This window comes from Ascaphus truei, chromosome 2 (assembly GCF_040206685.1).
Source record: "Ascaphus truei isolate aAscTru1 chromosome 2, aAscTru1.hap1, whole genome shotgun sequence".
Lineage (NCBI taxonomy): Eukaryota > Metazoa > Chordata > Amphibia > Anura > Ascaphidae > Ascaphus > Ascaphus truei.
The window spans coordinates 357,671,295-357,688,064 of record NC_134484.1 but is presented as its reverse complement, the minus strand read 5'-3'; the positions used below and the strand labels follow the sequence as shown (position 1 = coordinate 357,688,064).

The 16,770-nt window shown below is 39.3% G+C and overlaps 1 protein-coding gene across 2 annotated transcripts in view; it reads right to left on the bottom strand.

Annotated features, from left to right (window-relative positions):
* Positions 1-16,770, bottom strand: part of KCNH8 (potassium voltage-gated channel subfamily H member 8) — a 672,749-nt gene that overhangs the window by 361,928 nt on the left and 294,051 nt on the right. For both annotated transcript variants that reach the window (XM_075586916.1, XM_075586915.1), the window contains exon 5: positions 1,537-1,777. In XM_075586916.1, the coding sequence (XP_075443031.1) occupies positions 1,537-1,777 (241 nt within the window). The remainder of the gene's footprint in view (positions 1-1,536; positions 1,778-16,770) is intronic.

The following is a 16,770-nucleotide window of genomic DNA, read 5'->3' as shown; positions in this document are numbered from 1 at the left end:
ACAACCAGCCCGTCTTTTGTTTAAATCTATTATTTTAAAATGTCATTTAACAGCTTTTAATAAAAAATATTTTTCACAGAATGCTCCCTATGCACATATGTTTTCATATTATTTAGTCATCCTAATGACTCGGAGAAAGCAGCTGAGCAAATAAGTATTTCAACATTTCCATTTAATAACATAACATAATTGTATGAGCCATCATCAGTTAGTTATCCTTTGGATGTAGGTTTCATAAGAAATTAATAATTTTGTATAGTTGACAACACTTTAAAACGCTATTGTTGCCCATGTCATTGTACCATTACCATTTGTTATGATCATGCATGTGTGCCCACTTAGGCTAGAACTGTTGTGCATGTAACTGCAATTCTAAACATTCTCTCTCAATTAAGGGATTGCAAATAAACAACTGTATTAAAGGAGACAGTTGTCATATGTTACTTTGCTATGGTGTTTTATAATTACCACATCAAAGGATAAAGGATAAAGGATAAAATCCCACTCAAAGCAATTTTGAAATAAATTAGAAGAAAAAGTGTCATTTTCAATGTGTATCTTTTAGACTAAATGCATCAAGGCATTTTGCTAAATGTTGTTCCCTTGTGTGCATCAGCTTGAGGTTTAAGCAGTGTCAAAAGGGGGTGTGGGGGTTATGAATTTATGATTGTATCCTTTTTTTCAGATTTTACTGCTCTCAATAAAGTCAGAGGTGGAATAAACGTGTCTGGCCAGCAATTTGCATTAACTGTAAGAATCTATTCTTTTATCTGATGCAGAGTCAAACTGAAAATGTCACAGTATAGATTGCATTGCAAATACCCCTTACAGAGCAATATGTATGTCACACATACACAAATTAGTGAATTATTTACTGTGCTAATAGTTTGCAACTAGTAATGGGATGCTGGTATAAGCATTGACTAACATTGGATATATATATATATATATATATATATATATATAGTAAAAACATTGCCAGCAAATACCAACCTAAACCATTGACTTTATCATTTATAACATTGGGACCTTGTATGCTATCATATTGCCAACATATTGGCATCTTAGGCAAAAAATAATGTTGGCACTACTGTAGCTTGTTGACATGTCTTATTTAGTGCATGCTTTGGTTAAATCACACTTATTAGCACTAGTCATTAATGATATCAGTTATAAAAAAAATACAATTGGTCCCAAGTTAATATAATTAAAGACATTTACATTTGTACCTTATGTAGGGTAATATTAATCACAAAAGGTTATGTGACCTTACGTATTTAGTGGATTGGTGTTTCGATAACAAGGGCCCATGCAAGGGAATATGCAGAGAAAGGCATAGAGGCAGATTTAACATGGACATTCGGGCTAATTGGTTTATTAAGTGTTTCTAAATAGATTGTGCTTCAGTCCTTAAGAGCAAACACCATGCTAGTTTTTCACAATGTTAAAAAGGTCATTACAATATTAAGTTACTGAACCAAAAATATAAGTGTAGTTGTATACTGTATGTGAAGTCCAAAGAGAAGTATGTCTTACCTATAATAAAAAGAATTTCCACTGAAATATCACTGACGGTTGTGCTTCTTGTTGAGGATAGATCATCATTGTCAACGAAGGAAACATTGTAAGGTACAGTTACAGCAACATAAAACGTTGCTAATAATATAAGCCAGTCCCAGGCAGCTTTGAAAGCGCTAAAATGTAAAATTATGAACTTTGACTTTTTTGCATCTGAAACTTTGTATTCGGGAAATGCTGGTTTATCTACAAAAACATTCTGTGTAAAAAAAAAGAGGAAAAAAGATGGAAAGCGTGGTTAAATAAAAGATTTAAGCACTAATACAATGATTTAAGTATATTCAGTTTCTACAGGTGTTGCCAATGTTATTGTACCTGTTATCATACAATAACACATTTCTGCTGGTGCTAGTTTTAACAAGTTATTGTGTTACATAGTTACATAGTAGATGAGGTTGAAACAAGACCATGCGTGCGTCCATCAAGTTCAACCTATGCTAAATTTAGACGACAGATACTTTATCCTATATCCTTTTCTTACAGTACATTGATCCAGAAAAAGACAAACAAAAAACCCCAGTAAATTATCATCCAATGATATCTCATAAGGAGAAAAATAAATTCCTTTCTTTCTCCAAGAATTAGCAATCAGATTACTCACTGGATCAACATCCTTCCCATGTTTACTTATTTGGTATATTCCTTTTTAAAAAGATTTACATTAACACACACATTCCCAGTAAGCTCTAATTTCAACACTCCAACACACACCACATCATATACTGCACCGACACACTTTATTCGAGCAAATACCCGGTATGTACCTGGCAGATACCTGGAATGCGCCGCTCCTCACCTCTGACAAGCCCCGTTGCATTTGCCTTCCCAGCCTGGGTTCATGCCTGGCTGATGGGCGGCTGATCTGTTAAATGAGGATGATTAGGATTTAATAGGCTGCAATGCTTCGCGTGTCTACCAGATGGCATAAATTCATGAATTGTAATGCAGTGTATATATATATACTGTGCAGTATTGCAGCCAGCGGGAATAAAATGCTTCAATCCCTGCCTGAAAAATAACTCAATGTACTCGGGCAGAAAACAGTCACAAACCTCAATACACCCGGGTATACCCGAATTCGTGGGACTAGCCAAGCTCGAATAAAGTGTGTCGCCAGTGTATATATATATATATCTATCAAAAGGAGTGCTACTGGGTGTGGCAAACGTACACAACAAAAGACAGGGGTGTCCAATGCTACATCCAATTGATAAAACATATATGGTAATAAGTATAAAGTTTAAATACCTTGGGAGGTTCTAGCATTTTGCTGAATGGACAGGACTCACTGTAGTTGTTTCCGCTCATACAGAGGTAAAAGGAACGGTTCACAGTTTAGTGTTAGGACCTGCAAAATGTGGTTATACCGTGACGTTGGTATGCAGGCTTATGACGCTTTGGCCAAAAGGTTTACCAAAGTAATCAAGATAATATTATTTTTATTGAAGTATTTAAACTTTATACTTATTACCATATATGTTTTGTCAATTGGATGTAGCATTGGGCACCTCTGTCTTTTGTTATATAAAAAGATTTACAACCTTTTTTTGAACAAATCTATTGTATCTGCCATCACAGTCTCCATTGGGTAATGAATTCCACATTTTAACTGCCCTTACTGCAAAGAACCGTTTACTTTGTTGCTGGTGAAATCTCCTTTCCTCCAACCTTATGGGATGACCCTGAGTCCTTTGCACTGCCCTGGGCTAAATTCAGTAGGTCTTTTGAAAGCTAATTGTACTGTCCCCGAATATATTTGTATATAGTTATCATATCCCCTCTTAGACGCTTCTTTTCTAATGTAAATAAATCTAATTTAGCTAGCCTCTCCTCATAAATTAGATTTTCCATCCTCTTTATTCATTTGGTTGCTCTTCTCTGCACTCTCTCTAGTTCCATAATGTCTTTTCTAAGGCGTGGTGTACAAAATATATACTCCATATTCAAGGTGTGGTATTACTAATGCTTTATAAAAGGGCCATAATTATGTTTACTTCCCTTCCATCCATTGCCCGTTTAATGCAAGATAAGATCTTGTTTGCTTTTGCAGCTACTTCATGACTTTGGGCACTATTGCTAAGACTGCTGTCTACAAGCACTCCTAAATCCTTCTCCATCAAGGATTTCCCTAATTTACCCACATTTAATTTGTAAATCGCATGTTTATTCTTGCTTCCCAAATACATAACCTTACATTTATCTGTATTAAACCTCATCTGCCATTTACCTGTCCAAGTTTCCAGTCTATCCAAGTCTTTCTGGAGAGAAATTACATCCTACTCTGATTCTACTACCTTACATAATTTAGTGTCATCAGCAAAGATGGAGACTTTGCTCTCTATGACAACCTCGAGGTCATTAATAAACAAGTTAAAAAGCAGGGGTCCCAGTACCAACCCCCGAGGTACTCCACTTATGACTTAAGCCCGACCTGAAAAAGTTCCATTTATGACAACTCTCTGTTGTCTATCTTTCAACCAGTTTTCAATCCAGGTGCACATATTTTTTTTACTGAGTCCAATTTGCTTTATTTTGTCCAGTAACCTCGTGTGGAAATGTATCAAAAGCCTTTGCAAAAGAAACAAATAAGGGTAGTTTGGCATGATCTATCCTCCAAAAATCCCTGTTGACTAGTACTAATTTTGTTTTCCGTTAGGTATCCCTGAATATTATCCCATATGAATCCTTCAAGTAGCTTCCCCACTATTGAAGTCAGTCTTATGGGTCTGTAATTCCCCAGTTGTGATCTTGCTCCCTTTTTAAATATAGGTACCACATCTGCTTTACACCACCCTTGTTGTACTGAGCCTGTGGAAATTGAGTCCTTGAATATTAAATGTTATGGTTTGGTTATTACTGAACTTAACTCCTTAAGAAAGTGTGATTTGCAACTCAATACAATAGAGCCACAAGTGGCAAAATTGCACAATTTTTGCACCAAATTGTGTGATGAGGTGCCTTAGCAAAAGATAATTGATGCAATAACATTGGCTTCATCTGTATGTTGGAAGGTTTTAGAACTTAACTAATAAAAGTACTGCACCGACACACTTTATTCGAGCAAATACCCGGTATGTACCTGGCAGATACCTGGAATGCGCCGCTCCTCACCTCTGACAAGCCCCATTGCATTTGCCTTCCCAGCCTGGGTTCATGCCTGGCTGACGGGCGGCTGATCTGTTAAATGATAATGATTAGGATTTAATAGGCTGCAATGCTTCGCGTGTCTACCAGATGGCATAAATTCATGAATTGTAATGCAGTATATATATATGTACTGTGCAGTATTGCAGCCAGCGGGAATAAAATGCTTCAATCCCTGCCGGAAAATAACTCAATGCACTCGGGCAGAAAACAGTCACAAACCTCAATACACCCGGGTATACCCGATTTCGTGGGACTAGCCGAGCTCGAATAAAGTGTGTCGCCAGTGTATTGCATAAAATCTGGAAGATACCTCTACATATATGTCATAACTCCACAGTTCTGCCCATATTTTGTGATACATTTGTTTTTTGATTATGAATTCCTTCCCTAGAAGGCCCCTGTCAAACAAGGGTGTGGTGTGTTTCTCATTGATGTAAAAGGAAGAGGAGTCTTCCTCTCTTTCAGATCACACTTAAGGCTCCTGAACTCTCCCCTAGAAAATGTGCAAAAATGTGATGACTTTCAGAGAATGTCATAATGCCTGTTATCGAGTTAAAGAGGTTCTATAGACTCATTCCACTGAATTTAGTTTTGAATAACATGTTTTAAAATGTAGATTTTTGATTGCAAATGTATATATTATAATATAAAAAATAAAAAGTTAAAATGTTAAACCGTATAATTAAAATATGTGTTTGGACAATTTACCTTTGAAGTCTCTTCATTGTTTCTGTATTGCCGATGATTATTCTAAAACAAACCTGGGGCAATCTCCAAAAAGACCCAGGTACATGCTGCGTATGTGCTTGGTATATGCTGGGTACATGCTGCAACATTTCACACATTTCTGCAGACAGACTAATGGCCCATCGGATTAACAGCAGGGGTCCCTGGCAGTCCCATTCAAAATGAATGGGACTGCCAGAAACCCCTGCTGTGTTAATCCGATGGGCCATTAGCCTCTGCAGAAATGTCACTGAAATGTACTCAGCATGTTACCTGGCAAGTTTAAGGCAAGCTTTAGAATACTTGTTGGCTCGTCTGTAGTTCAATTGTTTTAATGGATTGACATACACTGTATGTACTGTACATGTGTTAATGTAACAATACTACAGTTCTTCCTTTACTTTATAAAATATTAGATTATTCCGATGTTTGCAAACATACGAGGTTCAATTGGATTCCTTGGATTGGATGTTTCTGCTTAAAATACGTTATCCATAAATTAAATAGCTGTGATCAGAGCCCAAAAGATTCTTGGGCAAACTCGTGCATCAAATTTTCCAGTGTCTACCGTCAAACATGTATTCACATTTTTATCACCTTCTCCAGACCTGTGTTAAACATTTCTAGCATATGTGTATAATGGGCATTAGAAACATACAGTATAGGCAAGATGCACTAAACCAACCTGGAATAGAGAATACCTATTTACTGTATCAGCTAAACAATCATCAAGATACAGATGTTGCCAGTCTTAACTTCTTCTGTGACATGGTCATGCAACTGTGATGGTGGATGCACAGAAAACTTAATGCTGCAGGAAATTCCATTGAGAAGCATTGACCCCCACAGCAGGATCGTAGCAGAGACTTCCCCCAATGCTGCAGACCTTTACTTGTTAGCACGCAGCACTGGGGACAGTCAGTCTTGCTATATCTGTATTAACCCCTTAGTAATCCAAGTGGTCAGCTAGTCATGGGAACCCTTGAATAACACTAACACTATCGCTAACATTCTGCAGCATAGTCCATAAACGCCATAATGGCCCATCGGATTAACACGGCCTGGGTCCCTGTGTTTGAATGGGACTCGCAGCCCGGTAGGATTCACACAGCGTCTATGGACTATGCTGAGGATTTTCCCTGAGATGTTCATGGAATTTATCAGAATCTGAGCCAAAACCAACGGTTGCATCTGTACAGAAAGAATTATTAGATACATGGCAATTGGTACTACCAGCCAAAGATAAGGGAGTCCACTTTGGAGAAGAGAAGACTTTGGACCAAATTTGGCATTACTTCTATTATCCACATTTTCAAAGACAGGTACTGTAGACAGGCTGTCCAACATGTGTCAAGCAAAGGCTAGATACAAATTGCACCAATACAGTTTACCCAAACCAATGCCCTCGGGGAAGTAATCGCTGTGGACTATTTATAAATGGATGAATACAAATCTAGTTACTGTAGTAATTCTGATAATTTCACTAAGAACAGATGTAGCAAACCTTACCATTTGGTTTGCCATGGCTACCGTATATTCCGGCGTATAAGACGACTTTTTAAACCAGGAAAATTTTCTCAAAAGTCGGGGGTCATCTTATACGCTGGGTATAGTCTTATACGCCGACTGGGGGGCGCAGCCTGTGCGGCGAAACCTGGGGGCAGAGCAGTGGCAGGCAGAAGCTCGTGCTGCTGCTGTTTCCCTGTGCTTGCAGAGGGGGCGAGGCGTCTCTCTACACACAGACACAAGCCCTCCTCTTCCTGTCTTTACTCCTCCAGTGTTCCGCAGCGTGGGGAGCCGAGCATGCAGTACAGTAGTACTTTCACGTGTGTGTGTGTGTGTGTGTGTGTGTGTGTATAGTGGTGTGTCTGTATATAGTGGTGTGTCTGTATATAGTGATGTGTCTGTATATAGTGATGTGTCTGTATATAGTGATGTGTCTGTATATAGTGATGTGTCTGTATATAGTGATGTGTCTGTATATAGTGATGTGTGTGTGTGTGTGTGTGTGTGTGTGTATATAGATAGTGATGTGTGTGTATATAGTGGTGTGTGTGTGTATATATATATATAGTGATGTGTGTGTGTATATATATATATAGTGATGTGTGTGTGTATATAGTGGTGTGTGTGTGTGTGTATATATATATAGTGATGTGTGTGTGTGTATATAGTGGTGTGCGTGTGTATATATATATATAGTGATGTGTGTGTGTATATATATATAGTGATGTGTGTGTATATAGTGGTGTGTGTGTGTATATAGTATATATATATATATATACACACACACACACATCACTATATATATATATACACACACACACACATCACTATATACACACACACACCACTATATACATATGTATAGTGGTGTGTGTGTGTATAGTGATGTGTGTGTGTATAGTGATGTGTGTGTGTATGTGTGTATAGTGATGTGTGTGTGTGTGTATATAGTGATGTGTGTGTGTATATATATATATGTATAGTGGTGTGTGTGTATAGTGATGTGTGTGTGTGTATAGTGATGTGTGTGTGTGTGTGTGTATATATATATATATATATATGTATAGTGGTGTGTGTGTGTGTGTGTGTATCCCAAACTCTATATTTTAAGTGGAAAAGTTGGGGGTCGTCTTATACGCCCAGTCGTCTTATACGCCGGAATATACGGTACTTGTGGTCATGCAACCATGACAGTCATGGCTCAGAAGTATTAACATGGCAGGGGGTCCCATGCAAAAGCATGGACCCTCCGCAGCACGATCGCGGCAGACTGTCCCCAGCACCGCTTTTCTAATTTTTGTCCGCAACATCTGTATGCAGAGGGGGTGCCAACCAAAGACCCAGCAGCATGAACAACAATAAAAGCCTAATGGGCAAAAATCATCCCGCCCTACAGCTGCCCCCACAAATTTTACTCTCTTCAAGTTACGGCCTTTTAACCACCCTGTTAGCACAATTGTACAAAGTGTACAAGATACAAAGGTTCCAGACCACACTCAGTGAAATTGGGTCAGTGAGTGATTTAGTATACCTCTACTAGCCATGCCGTGCTGAAGAGACTGACCTTAGTATGTCCAAGAACTGGTTTGGGTGTATAACAACACCATGCATCATAGCCCTAGATACACACTATTTTATTTAATGTTGGGCCTGAATGCCAAGAATCCTGTGGACCGACAGTAGTACTACAGAATCCAGAGCCCAAAGCAGATTGGAGCCCAGATATATGGGTAAAGCATCACCATGAACATTTACAGTGGGCCAATGAATAAGCCACAAGTTCCAGTGAAGGAACCCCATTGTCCCGGGGGAGCACTGTGGGCCATCCTAGTACTGCTGCCTTTTGGATAGGGTTCTAGCGTTGAACAAAAAGACATGGGGTTGGTGGGAGCCAGTGCCATACATTGTAGTTAGGTAGCAAAAACTGGAATATCCTGTATTTATGTAGTGAGGTGAGACAGGAAGAGGGAATAGGATCTGAACACAGTCTTCACTTTAATCTCATGCAGTCCTGTGTGTTTCAGGGTCTACTGGAAGATAGTGAACACCATCTTGCAAAGGTCCCTCCAGAGCACCCAAGTCTTGTTGTGTGGTGAACAGTACTTCCTTCTGAAGAGGACAATAGAGGGGAACCTACAGCCAAGCTTTCTTCTTCAGGACAACGTAATACTGTGAACACCTAGTAGACTGAACAGGCAGACTTTGGTGAGGTGGGCACTCATGGAGACCAGCCCAGCTTCCAGTACAAGAATTCAAGACAAACCAAGAGAGACAAAAAGACAAGAAGGACCAACAAAAAGAACCTATGAGAGGCTCTCAAAGATTTCAGTTTTGGAATGCCTCAAGCATATTTCTGAGCCCTTGGTTCTCCTATCATGTGGACTAAAGAGATTTTAAAACAGTATAAACAAGATGGAGCTACACTGTGTATATATCAATTATATATTTTTTCCATTTTCATAACCAGTTTACAAAGTTCTATGGGGGACAATAGTCAGATTAAGGGGAAAAATTCTCATATCCTATTCAGTTGCCTCCTTTGTGCCCGCATTGCTGAAAGGCAATGTGCATTGATGTGTATAAAATAAACAACTAAATGTAATACTGTACTTTCAAGTAAAGGAAAGAAAAACCTAAAAGAATGTGACATTTCTAACTAATGAGCAATTATTCTTATTCTTCCTAAAACCAGCAGCCACTGGATATTTAGATTTGAGACCTGATGTAAACATTTAAAATAACTGTTATTGCAGTAAGTGCCTGTTGCTGATATGTTCAGCATTATTTATCCCAATTGACCTATTGGCACCAAGTACTGTAGTGCTTGAGTATGAAGACTCAAAAATGTATCTAAGATGCCAGAGAAAGATGAGAAGAACTTTAAAACAAGACATTTATTTCCATGGCCTAAAAACAAAAACATATATTATTAAAGAAAAAAATGCAGAGTGAAGGAGCAGCTCACTGAGTAAAGACACTGACTCTGGAACTGAGTTTGAAGCAGGGGAACCTGGTTCAATTCCCAGTGTCAGCTCCTTGTGACCTTGGGCAAGTCACTTTATCTTCCTGTGTCTCAGGCAATAAAACATACATAGTAAGCTCTACAGTGCAGGGACTGTTCCTGCAAAATGTCTCTGTAAAGTGCTACGTAAAACTACCAGCGCTATACAAGAACAATTATTATTATTATTATTATTATTATTAATGCAAAATCAATCAAAAAAGGAAAACAGTTAAAAGTCATAAACATCATCACACCATATTCATTCAAAATTCAATATGTAAAAATAGTTCTAATAAATATTTGCCATAATTCTCACCAGAAATAGAATAAGTACTGTAAATTAGTGCCAGTGTTAAAGGAAAAAGAGAAAGAGATTACCATACCATTAACTTTACATTGAAAGGCCAGCTGTAATTTGCAGATGTTGTTTGATGGGTTCACTGGGAGGTGTCAATATTTATGGATCCATTTTGTGCATGATATAGTATAAAAAACTATTTTTCTGTAAATTGCACTAAGAGACTTATTCTATATAGCCCAAATTTAATGAGTATTTTCAGCCCATCTTGTTCCGATCGGTCGTTTCGGACAACATAGAAGATACTGTGCAGTAGTGCAGAATTGGCACTATAGCACCTTATTGAATAAAGTTATAAAACCATTTTATCTGTGGATAGTAGAATGAAAAAAATGAATCCAGCTGTACACTTTGAAACTGCCAATATATATTTTTCATTTGCAATAGAACAAAAAAGAATAGAATAAATAAACAGGTTATTCAAGCAGAGGTAAATTTAGTTGATAGTCAGGAACATCTTTCGTCAGACCTCAGAAGTTTTTCATAATAATTCTTGAGAGTGATTAAACTAACAGACAAAGATGCCCAAAACAACTTCCAATGTGACAAAAATACACAGTGCAATACCTTTATATTCTCTTGAAAAAAGGGTCATTTAGTTTAACCCTTCGGCGAAAGCGTCTTAAGCCTGCTGCCACTTTCAAAGTGATTAAACTAATTTAATAAATAAGAAACCTAATATATGAAAAATGTATTGTACAGAACCATCCATGATACTAATGTATTGCTATTTTGTTTGATGGAAGCAAGCTCTTACAATTTAATTGTATGCATATTTATTTGCAATGTATTTATATAATGACACATTGTTATTTATATTGCTAACAAAACTAAACAGCTACATATTGATTTACAATTATGCACAAATATATTGTGTAGGAGTTGATTGGCTGACTGAAAAATCAGCCCAAGGCTGACAAAATATATTGACATTAAAAACATAAATGTAGTATAATGAAGTATGTCATTCATCTTATTGTGCAAAAACAAATTTCAAGTATCCTTCAGTATATGAATGTATTTGATAAAGTTCATGACATTTATTTGCTGATTAATGTAAGCACATTATTAAAATCAGTAGAACCAGAGAAGTGAAAGGCAAAGGGTAAACATTAAGTGAGGAATATGAACTTGGCATTATCATTTTCTGAATGGGTTTCAGTGAAAACATGTGGCGATTATGGAGGTCAGCAAGGCTGCAGTAAACAAGCACAAAATAGTACAAGAAAGTGGTAAAAATGGGTTGAAACACTGAGTGTGAGACAGGATTAAGGGATAAGAAAATGTAAAGATTACACCTGGGTAGAGAAATTGTGACATGAGGAGAATGGTAAAGGGTTTGATGGCATCTGAAATATTGGATATCCGGGTGGAAGAGGATGGTGGAAAAGTGAGAAGTTGTGTGATGAGTTAGTTTATGGGAGTAGTGGACTTCCAGGAGATGAGACAGACCAGACGGTATACATGGATATGGAAAAGTGTGTATAAAATTAAAGTCAGAAAAGTTAGAATTGGGTGAAAATATGAACATGTAAACCAAGTGAGTGAGTCGAGTATGTGAAGATGGGTGAGATTTTGACAAGAAGGAGAGTTGTTCATAATAGAAATCTTAACATCAATTGTATGTTTTAAGTAATTAGTCTTATGTAGTGAAGGGTCAAGGGAAATGGGACAGAGTACTGTATATAGGGGAACGTAAATAGAAATTGATCTACATAGTTTAACCCACCGCTCTCACAAATCCAATGGTGAATTTATCCAAACAGGGTACATACTGTATATACAGGTGCATGGAGATGTAAATATCATACATAAAAAAACACTATTGCATGACAAAGGCACCACGCCAGATCTCCAATTTGTACTCTTTGTATAGAGAACAATATCAGGACTTGAAATAAGTCAAGGATTTAAGTATCCTAAGACTTGCTAAATGATAGCCTATTGCGAGACCAACTGAAGTGTCAGGGATAGACAATACTTTCCAAAAAATAATAAAGTTTTAATCTTTAGAATACATGACGGCGCGAGTGATAAATATATACATAATGTGAAAAACAAAAGATTCTTAAACCAGAGATTTCCCCTGTGATCAAGACGGTTACTTACAGACGGTCATCTGTAAAGGGTTAATACCCTTAAGAAAGGAGGGCAGACTCCTATATCTGTTAAAGAGTTTGTTCTGCTGTTATAATATTTGCAGATGTATCTGCCCGTTGATCCTATATAGGGCACATATTTTGTATATACTGTACAGCGCTGTCTTTAAGTTATGCAAACTTCTAACTCATGGTTAAAGTCCATTGGATGGTAGTGATCTCATGCTGCCATGTCACCAGGACATCCCAAATTAGTACAGAGAAATAGCATCAAGGGCTATTCACAGAATTTTACCAACGCAAATCTGCTTATAACGTGGTCTGAGCGTGGCTCCCGAGATTTGAAATCCTCTATTTGCCCGCGCTTCGGAGACAGGGTGGAACAGCGAAGCTCTTTCTTCAGCTTTTTGGCAGGAACTTTCGGAACAACTGAAGGATGAACTCACCTCGCAGGAGCGCCCAGCTGACCTGGAGGATCTTATTGCGGTTTGCATTTGGGTGTACCAGCGTCTGCAGGAGAGGAGGTCCAACGTTCCCGCCATCGTCAGGAACCCATCAGGTCACCGCTTGTTCATTCCTCTTTTCCAGAGGTTCCCGCTGCCGATGTTCTGGAACCCTTGCAATTAGGCGGCAACAAGCTGTCTCTCTCTGAGAAACAGCGTTGTCGAGTGTCCAGTCTCTGTCTCTACTGCGGTAATCCAGGCCATCTGGCTCTTCGCTGCCCTCTCAAGTTGGGAAACGCCGACTCCAATTAAGGTCCTGAGGAGCTACCGTGGGAACACTCTCCAACTCCTCTATAACTAAGGAACTTTTCAAAGCAGAATTTTGATCCCAGTGTCACTTCAGGCCCCGGGCCTCTCGGTTGCCATATCAGCGTTCATCGACTCTGGTTCCGGAGTTAATTTCATAGATCAAGAATTCGCTAAGATGAATAACATCCCAATGGAGAAGAAGAAAACCCTGGTGGGGCTAAAGGCCATTGATGGAAATCCTCTACAACCGGCCTTCATTATCCTGCAGACATCGAACTGTCCCTTCAGATCAAGCAAACCCATGAGGAGGAAATCTCCCTGGATTTCATCCATTCTCCTTCTGTTGAAATAATGTTGGGCCTTCCCTGGCTTCAACGTCATAACCCGCATATTGTTTGGGCCAAACAAAAACCTATCTCTTGGAACCAGCAGTGCTCCACAACGTGCGTAGTACCGCAGCAGACGACCTGCAGTGTGAAGAACCCCAAAGAGGTACAGAGTACTTTACCAGACTGTTACTCAGACTTCAGAGATGTCTTTGATAAGACCAAATCAGAGGCTCTCCCCCACTCCCCCCATCGGTCCTTCGACTGTCCTATAGATCTTCTGCCAGGTTCCGTCCTCCCCAGAGGGCGATCATATCCTCTATCCCTTCCAGAGACTAAAGCCATGTCAGATTACATTCAAGAAAATCTCAAGAAAGGCTTTATCTGGAAATATTCTTCACCAGCTGGGGTAGGGTTTTTCTTTGTCAAGAAGAAGGATGGCACCCTTCATCCGTGCATCGACTATTGAGGGTTAAACAAGATAACCATTAAAAAAACGATACCCCTTACCTTTAATATCCGAGCTGTTTAACCATCTCCAAGGATCAACCATCTTTTCTAAATTTGATCATCGTGGCGCATATAATCTAGTGAGGATTCGACAAGGCGACGAGTGGAAGACAGCCTTCAACACAAGAGAAGGCCACTATGAGTACCTAGTTATGCCGTTCGGTCTGTGGAACGCCCCTGCGGTCTTTCAGGGTTTCGTAAATGAAATATTCAGAGATCTCCTCAATAACTTTCATATCATTTATCTCTATGACATTTTGATTTTCTCTAAATCTCTCCCAGAACACACTGAACAAGTCAAGCAGGTACTACTACGCCTCCATTAGGATTAACATTCTCATTTACCTCTATAAGGAGGGAGAAAGAACACTTTGGATCTAGTGTCAGGACTTGCGAACAGGGTCTGCCTTGTCATGGCTCGCAAGCTTACAATGCTTTGGCCAAAGGGTTAAACTAAATGACCCCTTTTCAAGAAAATATATAAGTATTTTACTGTGTATTTTTGTCATGTTGGATGTAGCATTGGGCTTCTCTGTCGTCTGTTGTTTACATATGCCACGCTCAATAGCACTCTTTATGACAATTATATACAGCCACGACCCCTTTTATTCTCTAACATCACCGCATTTTTCCGGGATTATTTTCAGAATGCCACGCACTTTACCACACTTCACCCCGTTCATGCCACGTTTATACCGCATACAGTATATTCAATATTACGGGGGTCACGCAGTAAGCGGCGGAACGGCACTTAGAAAAAATCAGGCCTTTTTCCTGCCTGGGATTGATGCCAGAGGTCTCCGGAGCTGATACCCATTAATACCAGCACTGGAGCCCCCCGGCATGCATCCGAGGCAGGTAAAATGCATTTAAAGCCCACTTAATTACCTTAGCGGCTAACCGCTAAGGCAATGAAGGGGTTAACCAGCCGTGCCAGGTTTATTGTGGTTAGCGGGGGTGGGTGAAGGGGGTATTTGGCCCGTGTTGCTTGTTCAGGGCTTGCGGGGGGGGGGGGGGTTGCGGGTGCACTTAACCCCTTCACGACCTTAGCGGTTAATACCGCTATGGTTATGAAGGGGTTAAGCCCTCCCGCTACCCACCCGCAAGCCCTAAACAACCACCGTTGGGTCTAATAACCCCTTCATCCACCCCCGCTAACCACAATAAAAAAAATACACACACAACAGCCCCACACTAAATAAATAAATAAATATATACAAATAAATATATACAAATAAATATATATATATATATAAAAATATATATATACCGTGTGTATATATATATATATATATATATATATATATATGTATATATATATATATATATATATATATAATAAAACATAATACTGAGTTAAGTTATGGTGAGTAAAAAAGTGACAAAAACCCTCCACAGGAAAGCAAATATGCAAATATGTAAATATAGCCTATAGGGAACCATGTTAAAAATGGTTATTGAGGCAAAAAGTGACACTGTGTGCTCATTTGCATGTCATTTCCCAGAATCCCTTGCTGCAGTGGAAGTGCTGTATGCTGGGTGATAATGGGGAAAGGCGGGGTTGCAGACCTGCCTAAGACATGCAGATGAGCATACAGCAATATTTGCATATATATATATATATATATATATATATATATATATATATATATATACATGTATTACAGCAACAACTCCTATACCCCCCTAACATACACATACAGTATATGCACATCAATGATACTATAGGCCGGCGGTGGCCCAACACCCGCAGGCCTGCAGTACCAATTCTGTGCCCCTCCAAATTAATGTCAAAACACATACATACTTATAAAGAAATAACCCCCACCCCCTAACACATACTGTACAGTATAGTAATGGGCACAATTACTATTATCCACGGAACCCCCTTGACCATCGTCTCCGACTGGGGTCCCAGTTAATCTCCAAATTTTGGAGGGCATTCTCAAAAAAGTTGAGTATAGCCCTACACTTTTATTCCGGGTATCACCCCCAAACTAAAAGCCAAACAGAGAGGATCAACCAGTCCTTGGAGCAGTACCTACGCTGCTTCATCACGACACTCAAGATGATTGGACGGAGCTCCTTCCCTGGGCTGAGTTTGCTCACAATTCCTTACGGAATGAATCTACCATAGAGTCCCCCTTCTTCGTGAACTACGGATTTCACCCTGCACGACTACCCATCACTCCCTCTTCTTCGAGGGTTCCGGCAGCCGACAACCAGTTTCAAGCCCTGCAGACCTCATTGACCAGGATTCAGGAGATTCTTAGGAAGGCTTCATCCAGACAGAAGGTTCAAGCAGACTGCCACTGTTGCGAGATCCCAGAGTTGAGACCAGGAGAAATGGTATGGCTATCCTCTAGGAACATACGCTTAAAAGTCCCCACAGTCAAGCTGGCGCCAAGATTCTTGGGCCCTTTCTCAATTCTGGAAAAGATTAACCCGGTGGCATATCGGTTACAACTCCCAGTGTCTATGAGGATCCCTTCCGTTTTTCATAGAAGAACGAAATGTGTGGTGCTCTAAGAAAAACCTCAAAATATACTTGCAAAAAAACTGTAATGTTCAATATATCATATGATGTTCCTGAGATGATAACCCCGATAATCAATAAATGGAAAACAGTCCAACATGAATCACTTCTCCATTGCAATCTGACTAGTGGGCTAAGACCCCCACAAACACTGCAGTAAGGGGCCACACTATTAATGAAAGTGTCCCAACATAGGATATCAGAGTGGAGTATGTGCCAGTGGTGAAA